The sequence below is a fragment of the Salpingoeca rosetta genome (assembly GCF_000188695.1).
Source record: "Salpingoeca rosetta unplaced genomic scaffold supercont1.17, whole genome shotgun sequence".
NCBI classification, from domain to species: domain Eukaryota; class Choanoflagellata; order Craspedida; family Salpingoecidae; genus Salpingoeca; species Salpingoeca rosetta.
In genome coordinates, this window is record NW_004754917.1 from 306,793 (window position 1) to 323,037 (window position 16,245).

Sequence of the window (16,245 nt, forward strand, 5' to 3'; positions counted from 1 at the left end):
ACGTGTTGCCGTGATTTACACATGTGGTGGTGTTTCACACGTGCGCACAGATGATGTCAAAACCAGCTGCTGCTGTGTTTGTGATGCCAGCCGACTACATGTGCATGTCAAATCAAAGACCAATCCAACCCAAAAAGGCACAACCGCACACCGAGCCACATCAGTCGGCAGCAAGCCAGTAAAGCAAGCAAGCAAGCAAGCAGCAGCGCGAACCACCACCACTGCCGCTCCCCTCAGATGGGGGTGTCCATTACAAAGTGCAAATACATAGTTGATCCCAAGTCACGACAATTGGCGCCAATCTTGATCATGCTGGCGCTTCCCCGTTCTCGGCTTGCTGCATGGCCTCCTGTTCGCGTTGAAGCTTGATAAAGTCGAAGGTGGATAATCTCTTGAACACTGCAGCGGCGGCATGGTGATATGGAGGTTTGGGGGGGGGGGGGAGGGGGTGAGGGGTGGAAGAGGGTCATTGGGGCAGTGAAAGGGGGGTGGGGGTGGAAACGACTTGCAGGTAGTGCAATTTGCACCGATAACGCACGACTTCACAACAGCAACAAGAAGAAGAACAAGAAGAAGAAGAACAACAACAACAGTTCTCACCGAGCATAATGTGGAAGACGAGGAGTTGTGTCAAGGAAGCGGCAGCCAGTAGCGCCAAGATGAGGGTGATGCTCAGCAACCCCGTCGCTGTTGCTCGCGACACATCCCGCCCGCAGAACACGGCTGGTGCTGTAGCAGCATGGCGAATATATGCGAGCACATAAACGTGTGTGCGTGTGTGTGTGTGTGTGTGTGTGTGTGTGTGTGTGTGTGTGTGTGAGTGTCTTTTGGGATTGCACGCGGATGCTGATAGTGAGTGAGGACGGCAGTTGCTGGTGAAGTACACGATCTGACAAGCACAACACTAGCAACACCAGCAATCATAGCAGCTACAACAGCAGCCACAAACTGCACTGACAGCAGAACACCGTGCAACAAACAGTAGCCATGGTAGTAGCAGCAACTTGCAACCAACCAACCAACCAGCCAACCAACAACCAAACAAAGCAAACTCGCACAGCCAGTGCAACGCACCACCGCTCAACGTGTGTTGTTGCTGATAGAGGGTGACGAGAAGATAGAGGCAGCAGATGGCCTCCCCAAACGCAGCCAGCGACCCGCTCAGCACACACAAGAAGAAGAGCCTTTTGTCAATGTCGTGGTGGGTGTTGGTTGTTGGTTGTGGCCGTGTGTGGTGCACTGCATGTGAGCGAGAGAGAAAGCCAGCAGTGCATGACAAGCACACGACGCACATGATGCATGTGGATTTGCACGTATGCATACCAAGCATGCAAACGCACACACCCACACGCACGCACCCACGTACACACCCACACACACGCACACCAACACCCACACCCACCCCCCCATCCACACCCACACGCACGCACGCATACACGCACGCACGCATACACATACATGTACCCCTCTCCCTTTGCCTTCTTGATCATGAACTTACTTGTAAGTCCGTCCCCCAACGCAGTTGTTCATCCATCGGCAGTGATGGTCAAAGTCAGACACGCACTTGTTGCAGGCGCTACAGTGCTTGGCGCGCGAGCTCACATACACCCGGCAAAAGTAGCAGTGGCTGTCCATGATGACGTGCTTCCGCTTGGACCGGTCGATGGTCAGCGGGCGCACTGTGTCGTAGCGCACATTCCTGTCTGCCGGGTCCATGGTTGTGCAGACGAATAGCAGCACAATCAACACCACAAACAGGCCGCCCACAGTCAAGTATGGCGTGGCCTGCCACCTCTCCGGGAACGTCGGCGCCACCAGCCCAAAGTGGAGCAACAGCATCACGCCCACAATCACCCAGGCCATCACCTGCTGCCAGTTCAAGGGCAGGGTCCAGCCTGTGCGTCGCACAAACGCCCCGTCCGCATCCACGGCCTTTTTCTTCTGTTTCATCTTCTCCTTCCACTGCTTCCGTTGCAATGCCATGGATGTCGCTGCTCCCCGATCGACTCTGTCGTGCTTGTCGTTCCCACCGCTGGCGTTGTCATGTGCGCGGTCCTCGCCGGCGCTGTCGCGGTGCCTCCTCTTGTGTCGCCTCAAGCAGCAGCACATGCAGTCTGTCTCTGCCGCGTCCTCTTCCACCTCTTCGTCATCATCCACATCGCCCTCGTCATGTTCTCGCTGCGGGGGTCTTCGCGCCTTTTTCTTTGTCCATATCGCAAACTTGTTCTTGTCGCGGTTGCCACTGCCATTCTCGCACTCATTGTGTCCGTTGTCTGTGTCGTTGGCGGTGGTGTGTACTCCATTCCCCTGATGCCCTTCACCACCATCCATCCTCCGTTCGAGCGAGGTGCGTGTGTGTGTGTGTGTGTGTGTGTGTGTGTGTGCGTGTGTGTGTGTGTGTGTGCGTGTGTGTGTGTGTGTGTGTGTGTGTGTGTGTGTGTGTGCTCGTCGTTGCCAAAGAGAGCACAACGGTTCACAAATGACCATGTTTGCCAATTGCAAACAGGCAAACTTGCAATTTGCAACGAGGGCCAGTCAACCCCACCAATCCGCCGCACACGTGGTCGCGTCTCGTGCACCACTCTCCCACTCTCCCACCACCACCTCCTCATTCAACCTCCTCCTCCTCCTCCTCATTCAACCCCTTTGCCCCACCACATCCTTCAGTCACATTCAACGATGCCACCGAGGAAGCGCAACGGCAGCGCAAAGAAGCGCACCAGCAAGAAGGCAAAACAACAACAGCAGCAACAACAACACCAACAACGAGAGGACGACAGCAACAACAGCAGTAATGTGACGGCAGTGACGACGAAGGAGCAGCCATCGGATGCAGCGACGGCGGAACAAGCCACAGTGACGACGACAGTGGATGACACAAGCAAGGAGCAACAACAACAGCAACAGCAGCAACAGACACAGCAGCAACAGAAGAAGAAGAAGAAGAAGCAGAAGCTCAACAAGAAACAGAAGAAGAAGCTCCAGCAGGAACAGCAAGAGCAAGAGCGGGATCGGGAAGCGCTCAAGCAAGCTGCAAACGCGCAGATTGACTGCACCGTGTACTTGCTGCGCCATGCAGAGCGGGCAGAGAACATGGAGGAGCATGAGACGTGGCTCAAGAGCGGCCGCGTGTATGACCCTCCCATCACAGAACGCGGGCGCCAGCAGGCGCTGACGGCGTCAGCGCACCTGCAGCAGCGCCACGCAGAGCAGCCCTTTGCCTGCATCTACTCCAGCCCGCTGATGCGTTGCATGCAGACGGCCGTAATTGTGGCGGACCACCTTGGCATTCCCATCCGTATCGTGCAGGGCCTCGCGGCGTGCACGCGTGCGCTGCGCAACAAGGACATCACCACCGTCCCCGTCGCATCCATGGACGAGCTGCGTGAGACGTGTGGTGCCATGCTGGCCGCCATCAAGAGCGACAGCAACAACAACAACAACACGAGCGGCAGCGAGGCGGCAGCGCTGCCGGCCATGGAGCGGGTGGAGGACTCAGACGCCACGACGGCGTTTGAGGCCGTGCTTGACTGCATCACCATGAGCATGGGCAAGGACGTGCTCTTCTGCGGACACCGCGAGGTTGTGCGGGAGCTGCTGGAGGACGAGGATGCGCCCGTGCCCAAGGCATCGCGCAAGCAGATTGCGTTTGCCAGCGTGGCGGCGTTTGCGTTTAGCGAGGACACGTGCACGTTTGACTTTGCGGGCATCGACAACACGTACGTGTCTGACGAGACCAAGGAGGAGAAGCGACGCAAGAGGCGGGAGAAGAAGAGGAAGAGCCGCAAGAAGAAGCAGGACAAGAAGAAGGCGCGGGCAGCAAAGCGCGCAGCCAAGCTGGCCGCCAAGCAGCAAGCAAAGGCAGCCCAGGGCGGTGATGCTGATGGTGGCGCTGGGGATGACGAGGCGAAGGAGGATGTGGTGCAGGAAGATGGCGAGGCGAACCCAGCCAAGAAGGCCAAGAAAACAACAGCAGCAAATGGTGATGGTGATGATGATGGTGCTGATGATGATGATGATGGTGATACAAAGGAGAAAGGTGGGCAAGAGGCACGCGAAGGCGATGATGACGAGGAGGAGGAGGAGGAGGAGGAGCAAGGTGATGAGGAGGATGAAGAGGGCATGGATGATGATGAGGAGGATGATGAAGAGGGCATGGATGATGAGGAGGATGATGAGTTTGATGATGATCCTGACAACTGGTCTGAGTTGGATGAGAGTGAGCTCACTGCTCTGCAGAACGGAGGCGATGGGGAGTGAATGGCAAGCGCAGGATGCATGCGCTGATGTTGCGTGTTTCAGTTTTCTCGTTGTCTGACGAGTGCGTGATGCAGTTGTTTATTTGTGTGTGTGTGTGTGTGTGTGTGTTTAGGTCAGCTGAAAGCACTTGTAAACACACGCACGGGGTCAAGGCGGAGCAAAACGATGTGGGAGAGAGCTGAGTGGGTGGATGGTGAGCCTTCTTGTTGTTCTTGTGTCTCACATAACGTAATCAAGTTTTTGCGATCTCGCCAGCCTGCGTTCTTTTTATTTTGTGATTTGAACAACAAAACACCACGAACAAAAGGCCGTGATGAGACCAGGGTGCGTGCAGGCACTAGTATTGTTGTTGGTGGTGTTGGCCATGATGCCGTTCATCAGCAGCGTTGGTGGAGAGGTGACGCTGGAGGAGGACGATGCGGGTGCGTTCCACATCAACACGAGCGATCCAACGAGCCAGCCCGTGTTTGTGAATGGGATCAATGTGCACGAGACGCTCATTACGCTGATGAGTACCTTGTCCGTGCAGCAGAGCACGATCGAGGCGCTGCGGCGCACAAGTACCGAGCTCTGCCAGCTGAAGAGGCGGGCGAGGGCGTTTGGCCAGCTGGGCTCGCAGAACGCAAAGTGGCTTGGTGGCGCGCTGGCGGACAACGGCCGGATCTACGCTGCGCCGTTTAACTCCCCTTTTGTCCTCATCATCGACCCGAGCACAAACACTGCCGACATGACCTCGATCGCAGAGCTCGGAACAGACTTGGCCAAATGGGCCGGTGCTGTATCGGCACCAAACGGCCTCGTCTACATGTTCCCTTCAGATAGAGAGACGATGCTCGTCATCGACCCGAGCACCAACGCCGTTGACACCACCAGCATTGGCTCGCTCGGCTCCGACAGGTACAAGTGGTACGGTGGCGTGGTGACAAGTGAGGGCGTCATCTTCGGCATCCCCTACTACGCAACGGCTGTGCTGATCATTGATTCCGAAACCAACACAGCCGACCTCACCTCGCTGTCCGGGCTGTCGAACCAAAACGACAAGTGGTATAGCGGCGTGCAAGCAGACAGCGGGCTCATCTATTGCGTCCCTTTAACGGCTCCTTCTGTCCTCATCATCAACCCTGCGTCCCTGACGATGGACTTCACGAGCATCAGTGGCCTTGGCATGAACAGCAAGTGGTGGGGCGGCGTGCTTGCAGGCAATGGTCTCATCTACAGCATCCCAGGTGCTGCCGCGACGACGCTCGTCATCAACCCGGCGACCAACGCCACGAATGAGCTTGCTGTTGCAGAACTGACATTTGATCACAAGTGGATTGGCGGCGTACTTGCGCCCAACGGCAACAACATCGTAGGCATCCCGTACACCTCGCCATCGGTCCTCATCTTTGATCCAGCCACCAATGCAACTGATACAACGAGCATCGCCAACCTTGACGCCAATGCCGAGTGGTGGGATGGCGTTCTCGCTCCGAATGGCCTCATCTACGGCGTTCCACACTATGCAGAGTCTGTCCTCGTCATCGACCCAGGATGCTGATGTGTTGTGTTGTGTGTGCTGTGCGTGTGTGCTGCATGTGTGTGTGTGTGTGCTGCATGTGTGTTTGGACTCAAGCTCTGCTGTACATCCTTTCTTGCTCGGTCTCCTTTCGGTGCAGTCGTGTCCTTTGTGACACAACTCTGTCGTTGCCCCTGCTTGGCCGCTGTTTGTGTGTGTGTGTGCGTGTGTGTGTGTCTGTTTGCTGTGTGTGTATGCGTCGTTGTCTGCGGGCGCACATCTCTCTCCCTCTCTCCCTCCCTCTTGCATGTTGGCACGCAGGGCCAATTCCTACTCCTACGGCCACGTCATTTCTGCGGTTCCGTCATGCTAAGTTAGCTCGCAGTAGAAGGACGCCTTGCATTGTTTGAGGCAGGGCCAATACACCTGCAATCCCAGCAGCACTGTTCTCTTCTCCTGTTCGTTTTCAGGTGTTCCTTCCACTTTGCCCTTTGGCGGCAGAGCGGGAGAGCGGGAGAGCGGGGAAACAAACCACACACACACACACACACACACACACACACACACACACACACACACACACACACACACACACACACACACACACACAGACACACACACACACACACACCACACACACACACACACACACACACACACACACACACACACACGCACAGAACGCGCCATGAAGTTAGGAAGAATCGTGGCAGCGTTCACAAATTTCAGCGCACAACTGAACGAGTCGCAACATGCCGCCAAAAGCCAAGAAGCCAAAGCAGATCAAGGACGAGGATGGTGAGGGATCAACCACCAGCAGACAGACAAATGGATGGATATGCGTGCGCGGCTGCGTGTAAATGCGTGTGTGCGGATGCGTGTGGGGATGCAAACCGCTGTGCGTGTGTGTGTGTAGCTAGTGCATCGCTTGTTCACCCTTGACTGGCTAACGCGTGCTGTACAATCACTTGTATTATTTAGAGGCAGCCAAGGTGCTGCTGGAGTATCTCACTCGCCAGAACCGCCCATACAATGCCAGTGCGTCCATCATTTGTGCAGGCCCCTGCCGTGTTGTGTTGTGTTATCCTTGCAACCTCTTTCCAGGAAGGCCGCTGCTTTGTTTCTCACCCCCGTGTTCTCGCGTGTTGTTGCAGATGACTTGTTCATGAACCTGCACAAGGCCATCGGCAAGACGGTGCGTTTGCTGGCTGCTGTGTCGTGTGGCATCGAGTCTTTGGTTTTGTTCGCCCTCACATTCACACAGTTTGCAACAATTGTGCATGTCCCAAAGCACAGCACGCGCTGCTCTTCCTTCCATCCATCCATCCATCCTTCCTTTTGACGCGCTGCCCCTGTGCCATCGTTGAAATGCAGGCCCTGACGAGGGTGTTGGCCAAGATGGCTGCTGACGGGCAGATCACGGAGAAGGTCTTTGGCAAGCAGAAGATCTACTTCCCACTTCAGGTGATACGGCTGGCACTGATGTGGTGTTTCGCGTGCGACTGCGTGTTCATGCCACCATGGCTGCTGCTGGCTGCTGCTGCCCGTTCTGATCCACAGCTCACTTCCCCAACTGCTCCGTTGTTCCCTCCTCTCATCAAGTCCGAGTTCCCAAAGCTAAGCAAGGAAGAGCTCACGGCGTTGGACAAGGTCTGCATTATGCGTGACGTGCGCCCTTGTGTGCGGCATCCAATGTCTCTCAGGCATCGGCCTGCAATGTCTCCCGAGCATCGGCCTGCAATGTCTCCCAAGCATCGTGGTCGTCCCCTCCCATTTTCACCATTAACTCACGTACACACACACACACACACACACACACACACACACACACACACACACACACACACACACACACACACACACACACACACACACACACACACACACACACACACACACACACACACACTTCTCGTCGTGTTGCCGCTTGCTTGCGCCGTCGTTCCATTTCCAGGAGTTGGAGGAGCTCAAGGCGGAGATGAAAGGCCTGCAATCCGAGTGTGATCAGCTGCAATCAAGTGCGTCAGCGTCCCTTGCTGCGCTGCGTATTTGCTGTGCGCACTGCATGTTTGCGTGATTCAATTGCTTGAGGGGCTCACGTGCTCATTTGTGCATGTGTGTGCAGAGTTGTCGTCCACGCTGGCGACACCGGAGACTGCAGACGCAGAGAAGGCGCTCACAGAAGTGCAGGAGAGGGTAAGTTCAACAGCATGCAAGGGCGGCTGTGTGCAACTCACCTGCTTGCTGTGGCAGATGCTTCATCCTCACACACACACACACACACACACACACACACACACACACACACACACAGAATGAGAAGAAGGAGGGGAAGCTGAAGGCGCTGCGGTCTGACGGGAAATCGGTGACAGAGGCCGACAAGAACAAGATCAACAAGAAGTTTGACGAAGCGGTCAAGCTCTGGCGCAGACGCAAGCGCATGGTGGGCGGCAGAGGGGCTGCGGTAGCAAGAGGAGCGGGGGAGAGTGGGAAGGGCCTTGCGTCTGTGCAGCTGTGTGCATGTGTACTTGTGTGTGTGTGTACTTGTGTGTGTGTGTGTGTGTGTGTGTGTGTGTGTGTGTGTGTGTGTGTGTGTGTGTGTGTGTGTGCGTGTGTGTGTTGTGTGTGTGTGTGTGTGTGTGTGTACTTGTACATGTGTTTGTCTGAGCTTGGGCTTGTGTTTGGAGTCAGCGTGCTCATCTTCGACGATTGCTGTTCCCACGTCCTCATCTTCTATTCAGGCAACGGACATCCTGGACCAGATTTTGGAGAGCTACCCCAAACCAAAGAAGGCGCTTTTCGTACGTCACACGCATGCATGCTCCGATGGATGGATAGATAATGTGTGCGTGGATGCTTGGATGTGCAATGTGAGTGCATTTGGGTGGATGTCACCCACTGTACCCCACTGTTAACATGCCAACACAACACCATCGCATCACAACACGACACAATACACGCAATGCATTGCCACCACAGAACGACATTGGTCTTGAAACGGATGAAGAGGTCAAGGTGAACCTCAAGGACTTTGGGCGGTGAGCCCTTGCATCGCCAATCATGACATGTACACCACCCCCCTCATGGCTCCTTGTCCCTTATCGCTTTGTTCTTAATCCTCGACAGTAGTCAACCCTCCCACCCTCTCTCTGTACTTCAGCGACATGTGTTGTGTCGCCCTCACACCTCTTATCATTCACCACCAGCCACCACTGTAACTGACCCGTCTGCTTCCACACCCGCGCTGCGTGTTGTTGTTTCTTATCTGTGTGCCTGCAAGAGCGTTAGTTGGTTTGTTTGATGATGTGGTGTTGTTTGATTTTAATGTGTTGCTTTTGGTTTTGTGATGTTGTATCGCACCCAAGACGGGCGTTCTCGGCACTCTTAACTGGCAACGATCAATCAATCAATGAAGAAGAAAAATGGTCAACAACTCACTCATTGGGTGCTCTCTCTCTCTCTCTCTCGCTCGCTCAGAACTACATACATAAACCACCATGAATGGTGGAAAACAGCAGCGAGCATGCAACACACACACACACACACACACACACACACACACACACACACACACACACACACACACACTGTTCTCATGTCACCACATCAGATGTCCGTCTCTGCGTGCGGGGGCCGTGTTGACGACTGCCGCGAGCGCGGTTTTGGTCGCGGCTTTGGTCGTGGGCGCGACGGTGCCGGGTCGCTCGGCGGAAGCATCGCGCTGCTGGTGCTGTGGAGATCGAGGGGGGGGGGAGATGAGAGCATGTGGTGTGAGTGTGAGTGTGAGGGAAAGTGTGTCCTGTATGAGGTGCAGACACACAGACGTGCAGACAGACAGACATGTGCAGACGCACACACACAGACACTCACACACAGACAGACAGACAGACACATACACACAGACACACAGGCACACACACACAGACACAGACATACACACACAACTACATATGCACATCGCCCACCTTGCCGGTTGCGCGGTTGTGTTTGGCTGCAACTGGTACGTCATCTGATTCGCGGGCGTGTGTGAGCTCGCTGGCTGTGGAACATATGTTGGCCCACCATGCTGCTGCTGCTGTTGGCGCTGCATAGTGTCTTGTGGCAGTTGGTAGGTTGGCTGGTATGTCTGCTGGGATTGCTGCTGCGACAGCTGCGGCTGTGGGATGTACGTTGTTCCGCCACCCTGCTGGCGCCCAACATTGTCTTGCGGCAGCTGGTATGTGGGCTGGTACACCTGTTGTTGCTGTTGTTGCTGTTGTTGCGCCTGCTGCTGATGTACATTGTCCTGTGGTAGTTGATACGTGGGCTGGTATGTCTGCTGATGCTGATGCTGTGCTTGCTGCTGCTGTTGCTTCACATCATCCTGTGGCAGCTGGTATGTTGGCTGATACACCTGCTGCTGCTGCTGCTGCTGCTGCCCGTGTTGTGGTGGCTGCATTGCCACCCCCGCCGCCGCCGCCGTTGCTGCTGTTGCCGTCTTCTCTCGTCGAGGAACGTCGTAGTCCATCCCAGACTCCGGCCGCTCATATGTGCGGCTGCGACCAGGCTCCTCTGAAAGGTAGTGTGTGTGTGTGTGTGTGTGTGTGTGTGTGTGTGTGTGTGTGTGTGTGAAAGTGTGTGTGAAAGTGTGTGTGTGAGAAAGTGTGTGTGTGTGTGTGTGTGTGTGTGTGTGTGTGTGTGTGTGTGTGTGTGTGTGTGTGTGTGTGTGTGTGTGGTTCGTGCAGAGGTGCACTGGGGTGGGCAATCGCATGCACCACAGGATCCCATTGTCCCATTATCAGCACCACCACCACCACCACCACCACCACCGCCACCGCCGCAATGCCGCACCAAGCTTGACGTTGTTTGTTGCCTCGCGCGTCATCTTCTCCAGCATGTCCACAATCGCCTCAAACGTTGGACGCTGCCGCCGGTCGAGCTCCCAGCACATGTGCATGAGCGTGTGCACGGGGGCGGGGCAGTTTGCCGGCGCATCCATCCGGTAACCTTCCTCCACCTTGCGCACCACCTCAAAGTTGTTCATTGTCCCGTAGGGCTTCTCGCCAAAGGCCTGAAGAAGCGTTGGGGAGCAGGGAAAGCAGAGGGGAGGGAAGTGCGTTTGTTGGTGAGTTGGTACGTGTGGGTGACAGAACGCGTGGGTGAGAGAACGCATATGAGGAACGACCACGACGAATAAGCAAACAAGCAAACAAACAAACAAACAAACAAACAAACAAACAAACAAACAAGCAAACAAACATGCGTGCACGCGGGCCTGCAAGCTTAAAGGGTCGCCTCACCATAATCTCCCACATGACGACGCCAAAGGACCAGACGTCGCTGGATGACGTGTACTTCCTGTGGGCGCAATGCGGTGATGGCGATCGTAGCAGCGGTGAGGTGGTGTGATGCTGTGAGGAGGGGATGTTGTGGATGGCGCAGACACACACACACACAGACACACACAGACACACACAGACATACACAAACAAACAAACAAACAAACAAACAAACAAACAAACAAACAAAACAAGCAAACAAACAAACAAAACAAACAAAACAAACGAGTGCACACCTCTGCTGGATGGCCTCTGGGGCGGTCCACTTGATGGGCACCTTGCCGCCTTCCGAGATGAAGTAGTCGGAGCTGTCATCAATCTCTTTGCTCAGGCCAAAGTCCGCAACCTGCAGCAGGCAGCGCAAAAGGCCAATGAAGATGGTGGTGGTGGTGGTGGTGGTGGTGGTGGTGGTGGTGGTGGTGGTGGTGGTGGTGGTGGTCAAATCTGATGGCTGCATGTCGAAGGGGTGGACTTGCAGGCAAGGGGCAGAGAGCCAAATACATAGACGCACGCACACACGCGCACTTGCACGCGCACACACACACACACACGCACTTGCACACACACACACACACATTCATACACACAACACACAACACACACGCACATACATTCATACACACAGACACACAACACAGCACGACACGCAGGGCGACCTTGCATGTGAGGTCGTTTGCGACGAGAATGTTGCGGGCGGCGAGGTCGCGGTGCACAAAGCCCTTCTTCGACAGATAGGACATGCCGAGCGCAACATCAAGCGACATCTGCAGCTGGCGCGTGAGGGGGGTGTCGGTGTGCTTCTGCAGGTAGGAGAGCAGCGAGCCGTGTGGCATGAGCTCCGTGACAATCATGTTGGGAGTCTTGTCGAGGACAACGCCAAGGAGACCAATGACGTTTGGATGGTTGAACTGGCACATGATGGCGGCCTCCTTGAGAAACTCAATCTGATCATCGCGCGTTGAGCCCTCGCGCAGCGTCTTCACAGCGCAGTCCACCTGACGCAGAAGGAAAGGGGGGGGGGTTGAGTGTGTGTGTGCATGAGAGAGAGTGTGTGTGTTGTTGTGTGAGTGTGTGTGAGTGAGTGTGTTGTTGTGTGTGAGTGAGTGTGTGTGTTGTTGTTGTGTGAGTGAGTGAGTGAGTGAGTGAGTGAGTGAGTGAGTGAGTGAGTGAGTGAGTGAGTGAGTGAGTGAGTGAGTGAGTGAGTGAGTGAGTGAGTGAGTGAGTGAGTGTGTGTGTGTGCGAGTGTGTGTGTGTGTGTGTGTGAGGCCAGCAGTCTTTGCGAAAATACATCAACAAACACAACCACACACACACAAATGCACGCAATATTTACCTCCTCTGGCTTTGCTGGGTCGAACTTGATGGCTGCGTGGTAGACCTCGCCAAACTCGCCGCTGCCAACACAGGCGATGAGGGTGACGCTGTCGGAGGGGATGTGACGCGTCTTGCGGCTCACAAGCGACGTCAGCTGCGAAAAGTCCTCATACTTGGACGGGTCCTGTTGAGAGGGGATTGTTAAGTTTTTTTTTTTTTTTTTTGGGGGGGGGGGAGGCGATGTGAGGATACGGTGGAGTTGAAGGCGTGTGCGATTGAGTGATTGTGTGAAGGAAGAAGATGGCACGTCGACTGTGACAGCAGATTGTTTTCCGAGGCATTGCAGTGCAATACACACACCGGTACACACACACAGCGGCACACAGCGGCACACACACACACATACACACACACACATACACACACACACACACACATACACACACACACACACACACACACACGCACGCACACACACACACACACAGACAACACTCGCATAGCTCAACCAACGACTGCGGGCGCACCTCGTACATGCCGTCGTCCGCACCAGCGCCGTGGTCAAACTGGTTGTATTGCAGGTTGAGATTCACCCGGTACATGCCGCTCATGCGCGGCGCCTTCGCCTCAAGTTCGTACAGCGCAGGCGCCGTCTTCCTGTTGCTGCCACCGCCGCTGCGGAGGAAAAAACCCGCGGCAACACCACCCAATATGAGCAGCAGCACGCCAAGCGCAATGCCTGCGATGGGCCCCGGCTCCAGGCCACCGGTGCTGCTGCTGCTGCTGCCGCCGTTGGGGTCGGTGGTCGTGCCTGCGGGTGCTGCCGTGGTCATGGCAGGCGCGCAGTCGCCAGACAGCAGCTTGTAGCCGTCCTCCTCGCACGAGGCAAGGACCGTGTCAGCAGAGGCAAAGCCTGCGTTGCACGTGCCACTCGCCGCACGGCCAAGGTCGGTTCCAGGCAGCGTGGCATTGAACAGCTCGGCGGTCGGCAGGCACCGCGTGCGCACGACTGTCACGTTGGCGACGGTCGAGCACGTGCCGCGGTCGAAGAAGACGAGGGACACCTCCGTGACGGAGCGGCGAAGACGCGGTGACATGATGCTGGACTCTAGGAGGCTCATGCGCGCCAGCGAATTGGTACCGCTGCTCGCCATGTCGCTGAAGAACGTCGCCAAATCGTTGTCCACAACGTACAAGTTGTAGTCGGCCGCCATCGGCAGGTTGTTTTCAAGGACCGCCGTGTCCACGACGGCCACCAGCAGCTGGCTGTCGCAGGCACCGTCGGGACACAGGGTGTTGTTCTGTGTAAAGTCGATGCGGAAGCTTACGTACAGGTCGTCGGGTACGGAGATGGGCGGCGACACGAGCACATTGAACTGCTGTGCGTTGGCGGGCTGAGCCGCGCTGGAGCATGTGGCAAAGCCGGAGGGGATCTCGGCCGACCATGCATGCTCGGACACGGTCAGCGGACAGCTTTGCAGCAAGCGAAGACTCGCAGTACTGTCCGCGTTGTAGCAGAGCCACTCTGTTCGATTCAGCGTAACAGAGTCAAAGTCTGCAGTGTGTGTGTAGTTTTGCGTAGCGGTGAGTGGATGCGGAGCAATCCTTTGCATTGAACACAACACCAAGGACGAGTCAGGAAACAACGTGCAAAGAAGTCAAAAACACAGAACAATCGACCCTGCACCAGCACGAGCACCCAAGTAGACACACACACACACACACACACCTTTTTGGATCAACTCTTGTGCTGCCGTTGGCTGTGATTGGATGCAAAGTCCCAGGAACAAGGACACCACGGTGACCAGCACGACAACGCCACGACACATCATCATTTCCTGGTGTGGGTTTTGGTTTGTCACGGACAAGACAGGTGTTGTGCTGGGGTGAGGCCTTTGTTGCCACTTGAGCACGTGAGAATGGTGTGATGCAGTCGAGGGCCAAGTAGTGTGGGGATGGCTTGGCAGATGGCACTCGTGTGGCCAAGGCACCGCCTGTGCTGATGTGTATGTGTGTGTGTGTACGGGTGGGGGCGTGTGTGTGTGTGGTGTTGGTTGTCGTCGCACGGCAAACAAAACAAGGCCAAATGGACTCCATTTTATGATGTCGCAGAGCGAAAAGCAGCGATGGTGGCGTTGGTGGCGTTGTGTGGGTGGCGTTGTGTGGGTGGCGTTGTGTGGAAAGGTTGTCCACCCCGTTGGCTTGCTTGGTGTGGGGAGTGGTCGGAAACACTGACTTTGCATCCCTGATGACGACCAGCACAAGCGCAAGACTGCAGTCGAGGAACACCAACCGCAATGCGCTGCTTGCTGCGGACAGGGAGGACAGGCAGCTCGAGCCAGCTGTCCAGCGCACTTGTGGCACGGCTTCTTGCGGCCTTTGTCCTTGGGATGGCCTGCCTCACACAATGCGCCAACGCACAGAGTGAGTGAGGAAGTCGTGGTGTCATACACTCTTGCTTCCGTGTGTTCTTGTTTGGTGGTTTCCCAGGTCACACACACAGACACACACAGACAGAGACACAGACGCACACAGACACACGCACACACACACACACACACACACACACAGACACACACACACACGCACACACACCGATCTTCCTGCTCTGCAAAATGTCCAAACCTGTGACTTGTCTGCGATGTCCTGTCGCCTGCATCTCACACATTGTCACTATGACCTCGCCACGTGTGATGTTTCGGCAGCCCGTGCTTGCGATGGGGAGGCGTGTCGTGTGAACCGCAACCACACTATCGAGATTTACAACCTCATGGCCAACGATTTCAACCAGACCGAAGTCAGTGCGTGTGCGTGTGTGTGTGTGTGTGCGTGTGTGTGTGTGCGTGTGTGTGTGTGTGTGTGTGTGTGTGTGTGTGTGTGTGTGTGTGTGTGTGTGTGTGTGTGTGTGTGTGGAGACGTAGCATTTGCCTTGCGTGGTTCGCACACAAGCCCTACCTCCGTGTTGGCTCTCTGCCAAGCCTGCTGTTGATCGCGTGCAACGCACCTCGCTGCAGTTTGAGCAAGCCCTTGTGGCTGCAGCCAACCTGACGGGCGCGAGTGTCGTGCAAGTCACAGTGCGTGAGGCAGACACCGTCTGTGACTCTGGCACGCCCACTGGCTTTGATGCGCGCACAGACCCAATCACGCGCAGCACGTGTTCCCAGGAGCGGCGTCGCCGAGCAGGCAACGAGACGTTAACGACAATCGCACCATCAAACACAACCATGCCTGCAACCATGGCATCCAACTCAACAACAGCAGTGCCTGCCACGATGGCATCAAACTCAACAACGGTGCCTGCAACCATGCCATCCAACATGACAACCACGGCCTCAAACACGACCATGCCATCCAACTCAACAGCAATGCCCGCAACGACAGCTGTCAACGCAACCACCACGACGACGACCACCACCACGACGACGACGACGACGACGATGGACCCGTGCACGTGTGCTGAGAACCAGTATGTGGTGGAAGCATGCAACGCAACGCAAAACATCACGAGCGCCACGTGCGCTGACTGCAGCACATGTGATGCCGGTCAGTTTGTGGCCACAAACTGCCGTGGCATGACAGACACGCAGTGCGGCAACTGTACAGATGGCACGTTCCAGAGCATGACTGCACACCTGGAAATGTCGTGCAAGCCGTGCACGGACACGTGCGGGAGCGGCACGTTCCTGGCGAGCGCCTGCACGCGCACCATGGACACGCAATGCTCTGCGTGCCCGGACAACACGTTCCAGTCCGCAGACAGCCACAACCTGACCAGCTGCACCACTTGCGACACGTGTACCGCTGGCGAGTTTGCCTTTCGGTAGTGCACCCCGACATCGAACATTGTGTGCAACA

General features: G+C 55.9%; 6 protein-coding genes across 6 annotated transcripts; 4 read left to right on the forward strand and 2 right to left on the reverse strand.

The window, feature by feature from the left end:
- PTSG_06766 (uncharacterized protein) lies at positions 1 to 2,454 on the reverse strand. The gene is made up of 4 exons (XM_004992107.1): positions 1,499 to 2,454; positions 1,075 to 1,184; positions 601 to 729; positions 1 to 399 (listed from the first exon to the last, which is right to left on the reverse strand). The coding sequence occupies exons 1-4, from the start codon at positions 2,329 to 2,331 to the stop codon at positions 308 to 310; spliced, it is 1,164 nt and encodes a 387-aa protein (XP_004992164.1). The 5' UTR covers positions 2,332 to 2,454; the 3' UTR covers positions 1 to 307.
- Positions 2,455 to 2,526: 72 nt separating this feature from the next.
- PTSG_06767 (uncharacterized protein) lies at positions 2,527 to 4,442 on the forward strand. Its single transcript, XM_004992108.1, has one exon. It carries the CDS (start codon positions 2,680 to 2,682, stop codon positions 4,258 to 4,260), a length of 1,581 nt encoding a protein of 526 aa, XP_004992165.1. The 5' UTR covers positions 2,527 to 2,679; the 3' UTR covers positions 4,261 to 4,442.
- Positions 4,443 to 4,539: 97 nt separating this feature from the next.
- Positions 4,540 to 5,951, forward strand: PTSG_06768 (uncharacterized protein). Its single transcript, XM_004992109.1, has one exon. The coding sequence runs from the start codon at positions 4,574 to 4,576 to the stop codon at positions 5,798 to 5,800; it is 1,227 nt and encodes a 408-aa protein (XP_004992166.1). The 5' UTR covers positions 4,540 to 4,573; the 3' UTR covers positions 5,801 to 5,951.
- Positions 5,952 to 6,488: 537 nt separating this feature from the next.
- PTSG_06769 (uncharacterized protein) lies at positions 6,489 to 9,238 on the forward strand. The gene is made up of 10 exons (XM_004992110.1): positions 6,489 to 6,556; positions 6,740 to 6,796; positions 6,913 to 6,953; positions 7,133 to 7,222; positions 7,361 to 7,408; positions 7,713 to 7,776; positions 7,884 to 7,954; positions 8,073 to 8,201; positions 8,500 to 8,559; positions 8,738 to 9,238. The coding sequence occupies exons 1-10, from the start codon at positions 6,511 to 6,513 to the stop codon at positions 8,798 to 8,800; spliced, it is 669 nt and encodes a 222-aa protein (XP_004992167.1). The 5' UTR covers positions 6,489 to 6,510; the 3' UTR covers positions 8,801 to 9,238.
- PTSG_06770 (TK protein kinase) lies at positions 9,063 to 14,475 on the reverse strand. The gene is made up of 9 exons (XM_004992111.1): positions 14,120 to 14,475; positions 12,918 to 13,945; positions 12,410 to 12,574; positions 11,733 to 12,071; positions 11,313 to 11,422; positions 11,038 to 11,095; positions 10,589 to 10,808; positions 9,724 to 10,309; positions 9,063 to 9,488 (listed from the first exon to the last, which is right to left on the reverse strand). Exons 1-9 carry the CDS (start codon positions 14,223 to 14,225, stop codon positions 9,365 to 9,367), a joined length of 2,736 nt encoding a protein of 911 aa, XP_004992168.1. The 5' UTR covers positions 14,226 to 14,475; the 3' UTR covers positions 9,063 to 9,364.
- A 130-nt stretch (positions 14,476 to 14,605) lies between these two features.
- PTSG_06771 (uncharacterized protein) lies at positions 14,606 to 16,214 on the forward strand (the record flags this gene model as incomplete). The annotated part of the gene is made up of 3 exons (XM_004992112.1): positions 14,606 to 14,814; positions 15,096 to 15,187; positions 15,405 to 16,214. Exons 1-3 carry the CDS (start codon positions 14,688 to 14,690, stop codon positions 16,212 to 16,214), a joined length of 1,029 nt encoding a protein of 342 aa, XP_004992169.1. The 5' UTR covers positions 14,606 to 14,687.
- Between the last annotated feature and the right edge of the window lie 31 nt (positions 16,215 to 16,245).

What these genes read in the sequence shown, in the direction of transcription:
- PTSG_06769 (XM_004992110.1), top strand. Translation starts at nt 6,511, where the DNA reads ATGCCGCCAAAAGCCAAGAAGCCAAAGCAGATCAAGGACGAGGATG. An exon ending in GAACCGCCCATACAATGCCA is followed by an intron (nt 6,797 to 6,912) that starts GTGCGTCCATCA and finishes GTGTTGTTGCAG; the next exon opens with ATGACTTGTTCATGAACCTG. An exon ending in AGATCTACTTCCCACTTCAG is followed by an intron (nt 7,223 to 7,360) that starts GTGATACGGCTG and finishes CCTCTCATCAAG; the next exon opens with TCCGAGTTCCCAAAGCTAAG.
- PTSG_06768 (XM_004992109.1), top strand. Translation starts at nt 4,574, where the DNA reads ATGAGACCAGGGTGCGTGCAGGCACTAGTATTGTTGTTGGTGGTGTTG.
- PTSG_06766 (XM_004992107.1), bottom strand. Translation starts at nt 2,331, where the DNA reads ATGGATGGTGGTGAAGGGCATCAGGGGAATGGAGTACACACCACCGCC. An exon ending in GTTGGGGGACGGACTTACAA is followed by an intron (nt 1,185 to 1,498) that starts GTAAGTTCATGA and finishes CATTGACAAAAG; the next exon opens with GCTCTTCTTCTTGTGTGTGC. An exon ending in CGTCTTCCACATTATGCTCG is followed by an intron (nt 400 to 600) that starts GTGAGAACTGTT and finishes CCGCCGCTGCAG; the next exon opens with TGTTCAAGAGATTATCCACC.
- PTSG_06767 (XM_004992108.1), top strand. Translation starts at nt 2,680, where the DNA reads ATGCCACCGAGGAAGCGCAACGGCAGCGCAAAGAAGCGCACCAGCAAG.
- PTSG_06770 (XM_004992111.1), bottom strand. Translation starts at nt 14,225, where the DNA reads ATGATGATGTGTCGTGGCGTTGTCGTGCTGGTCACCGTGGTGTCCTTG. An exon ending in CCAGAGGCCATCCAGCAGAG is followed by an intron (nt 11,096 to 11,312) that starts GTGTGCACTCGT and finishes TTGCGCCCACAG; the next exon opens with GAAGTACACGTCATCCAGCG. An exon ending in ACAACCGCGCAACCGGCAAG is followed by an intron (nt 9,489 to 9,723) that starts GTGGGCGATGTG and finishes CGATCTCCACAG; the next exon opens with CACCAGCAGCGCGATGCTTC.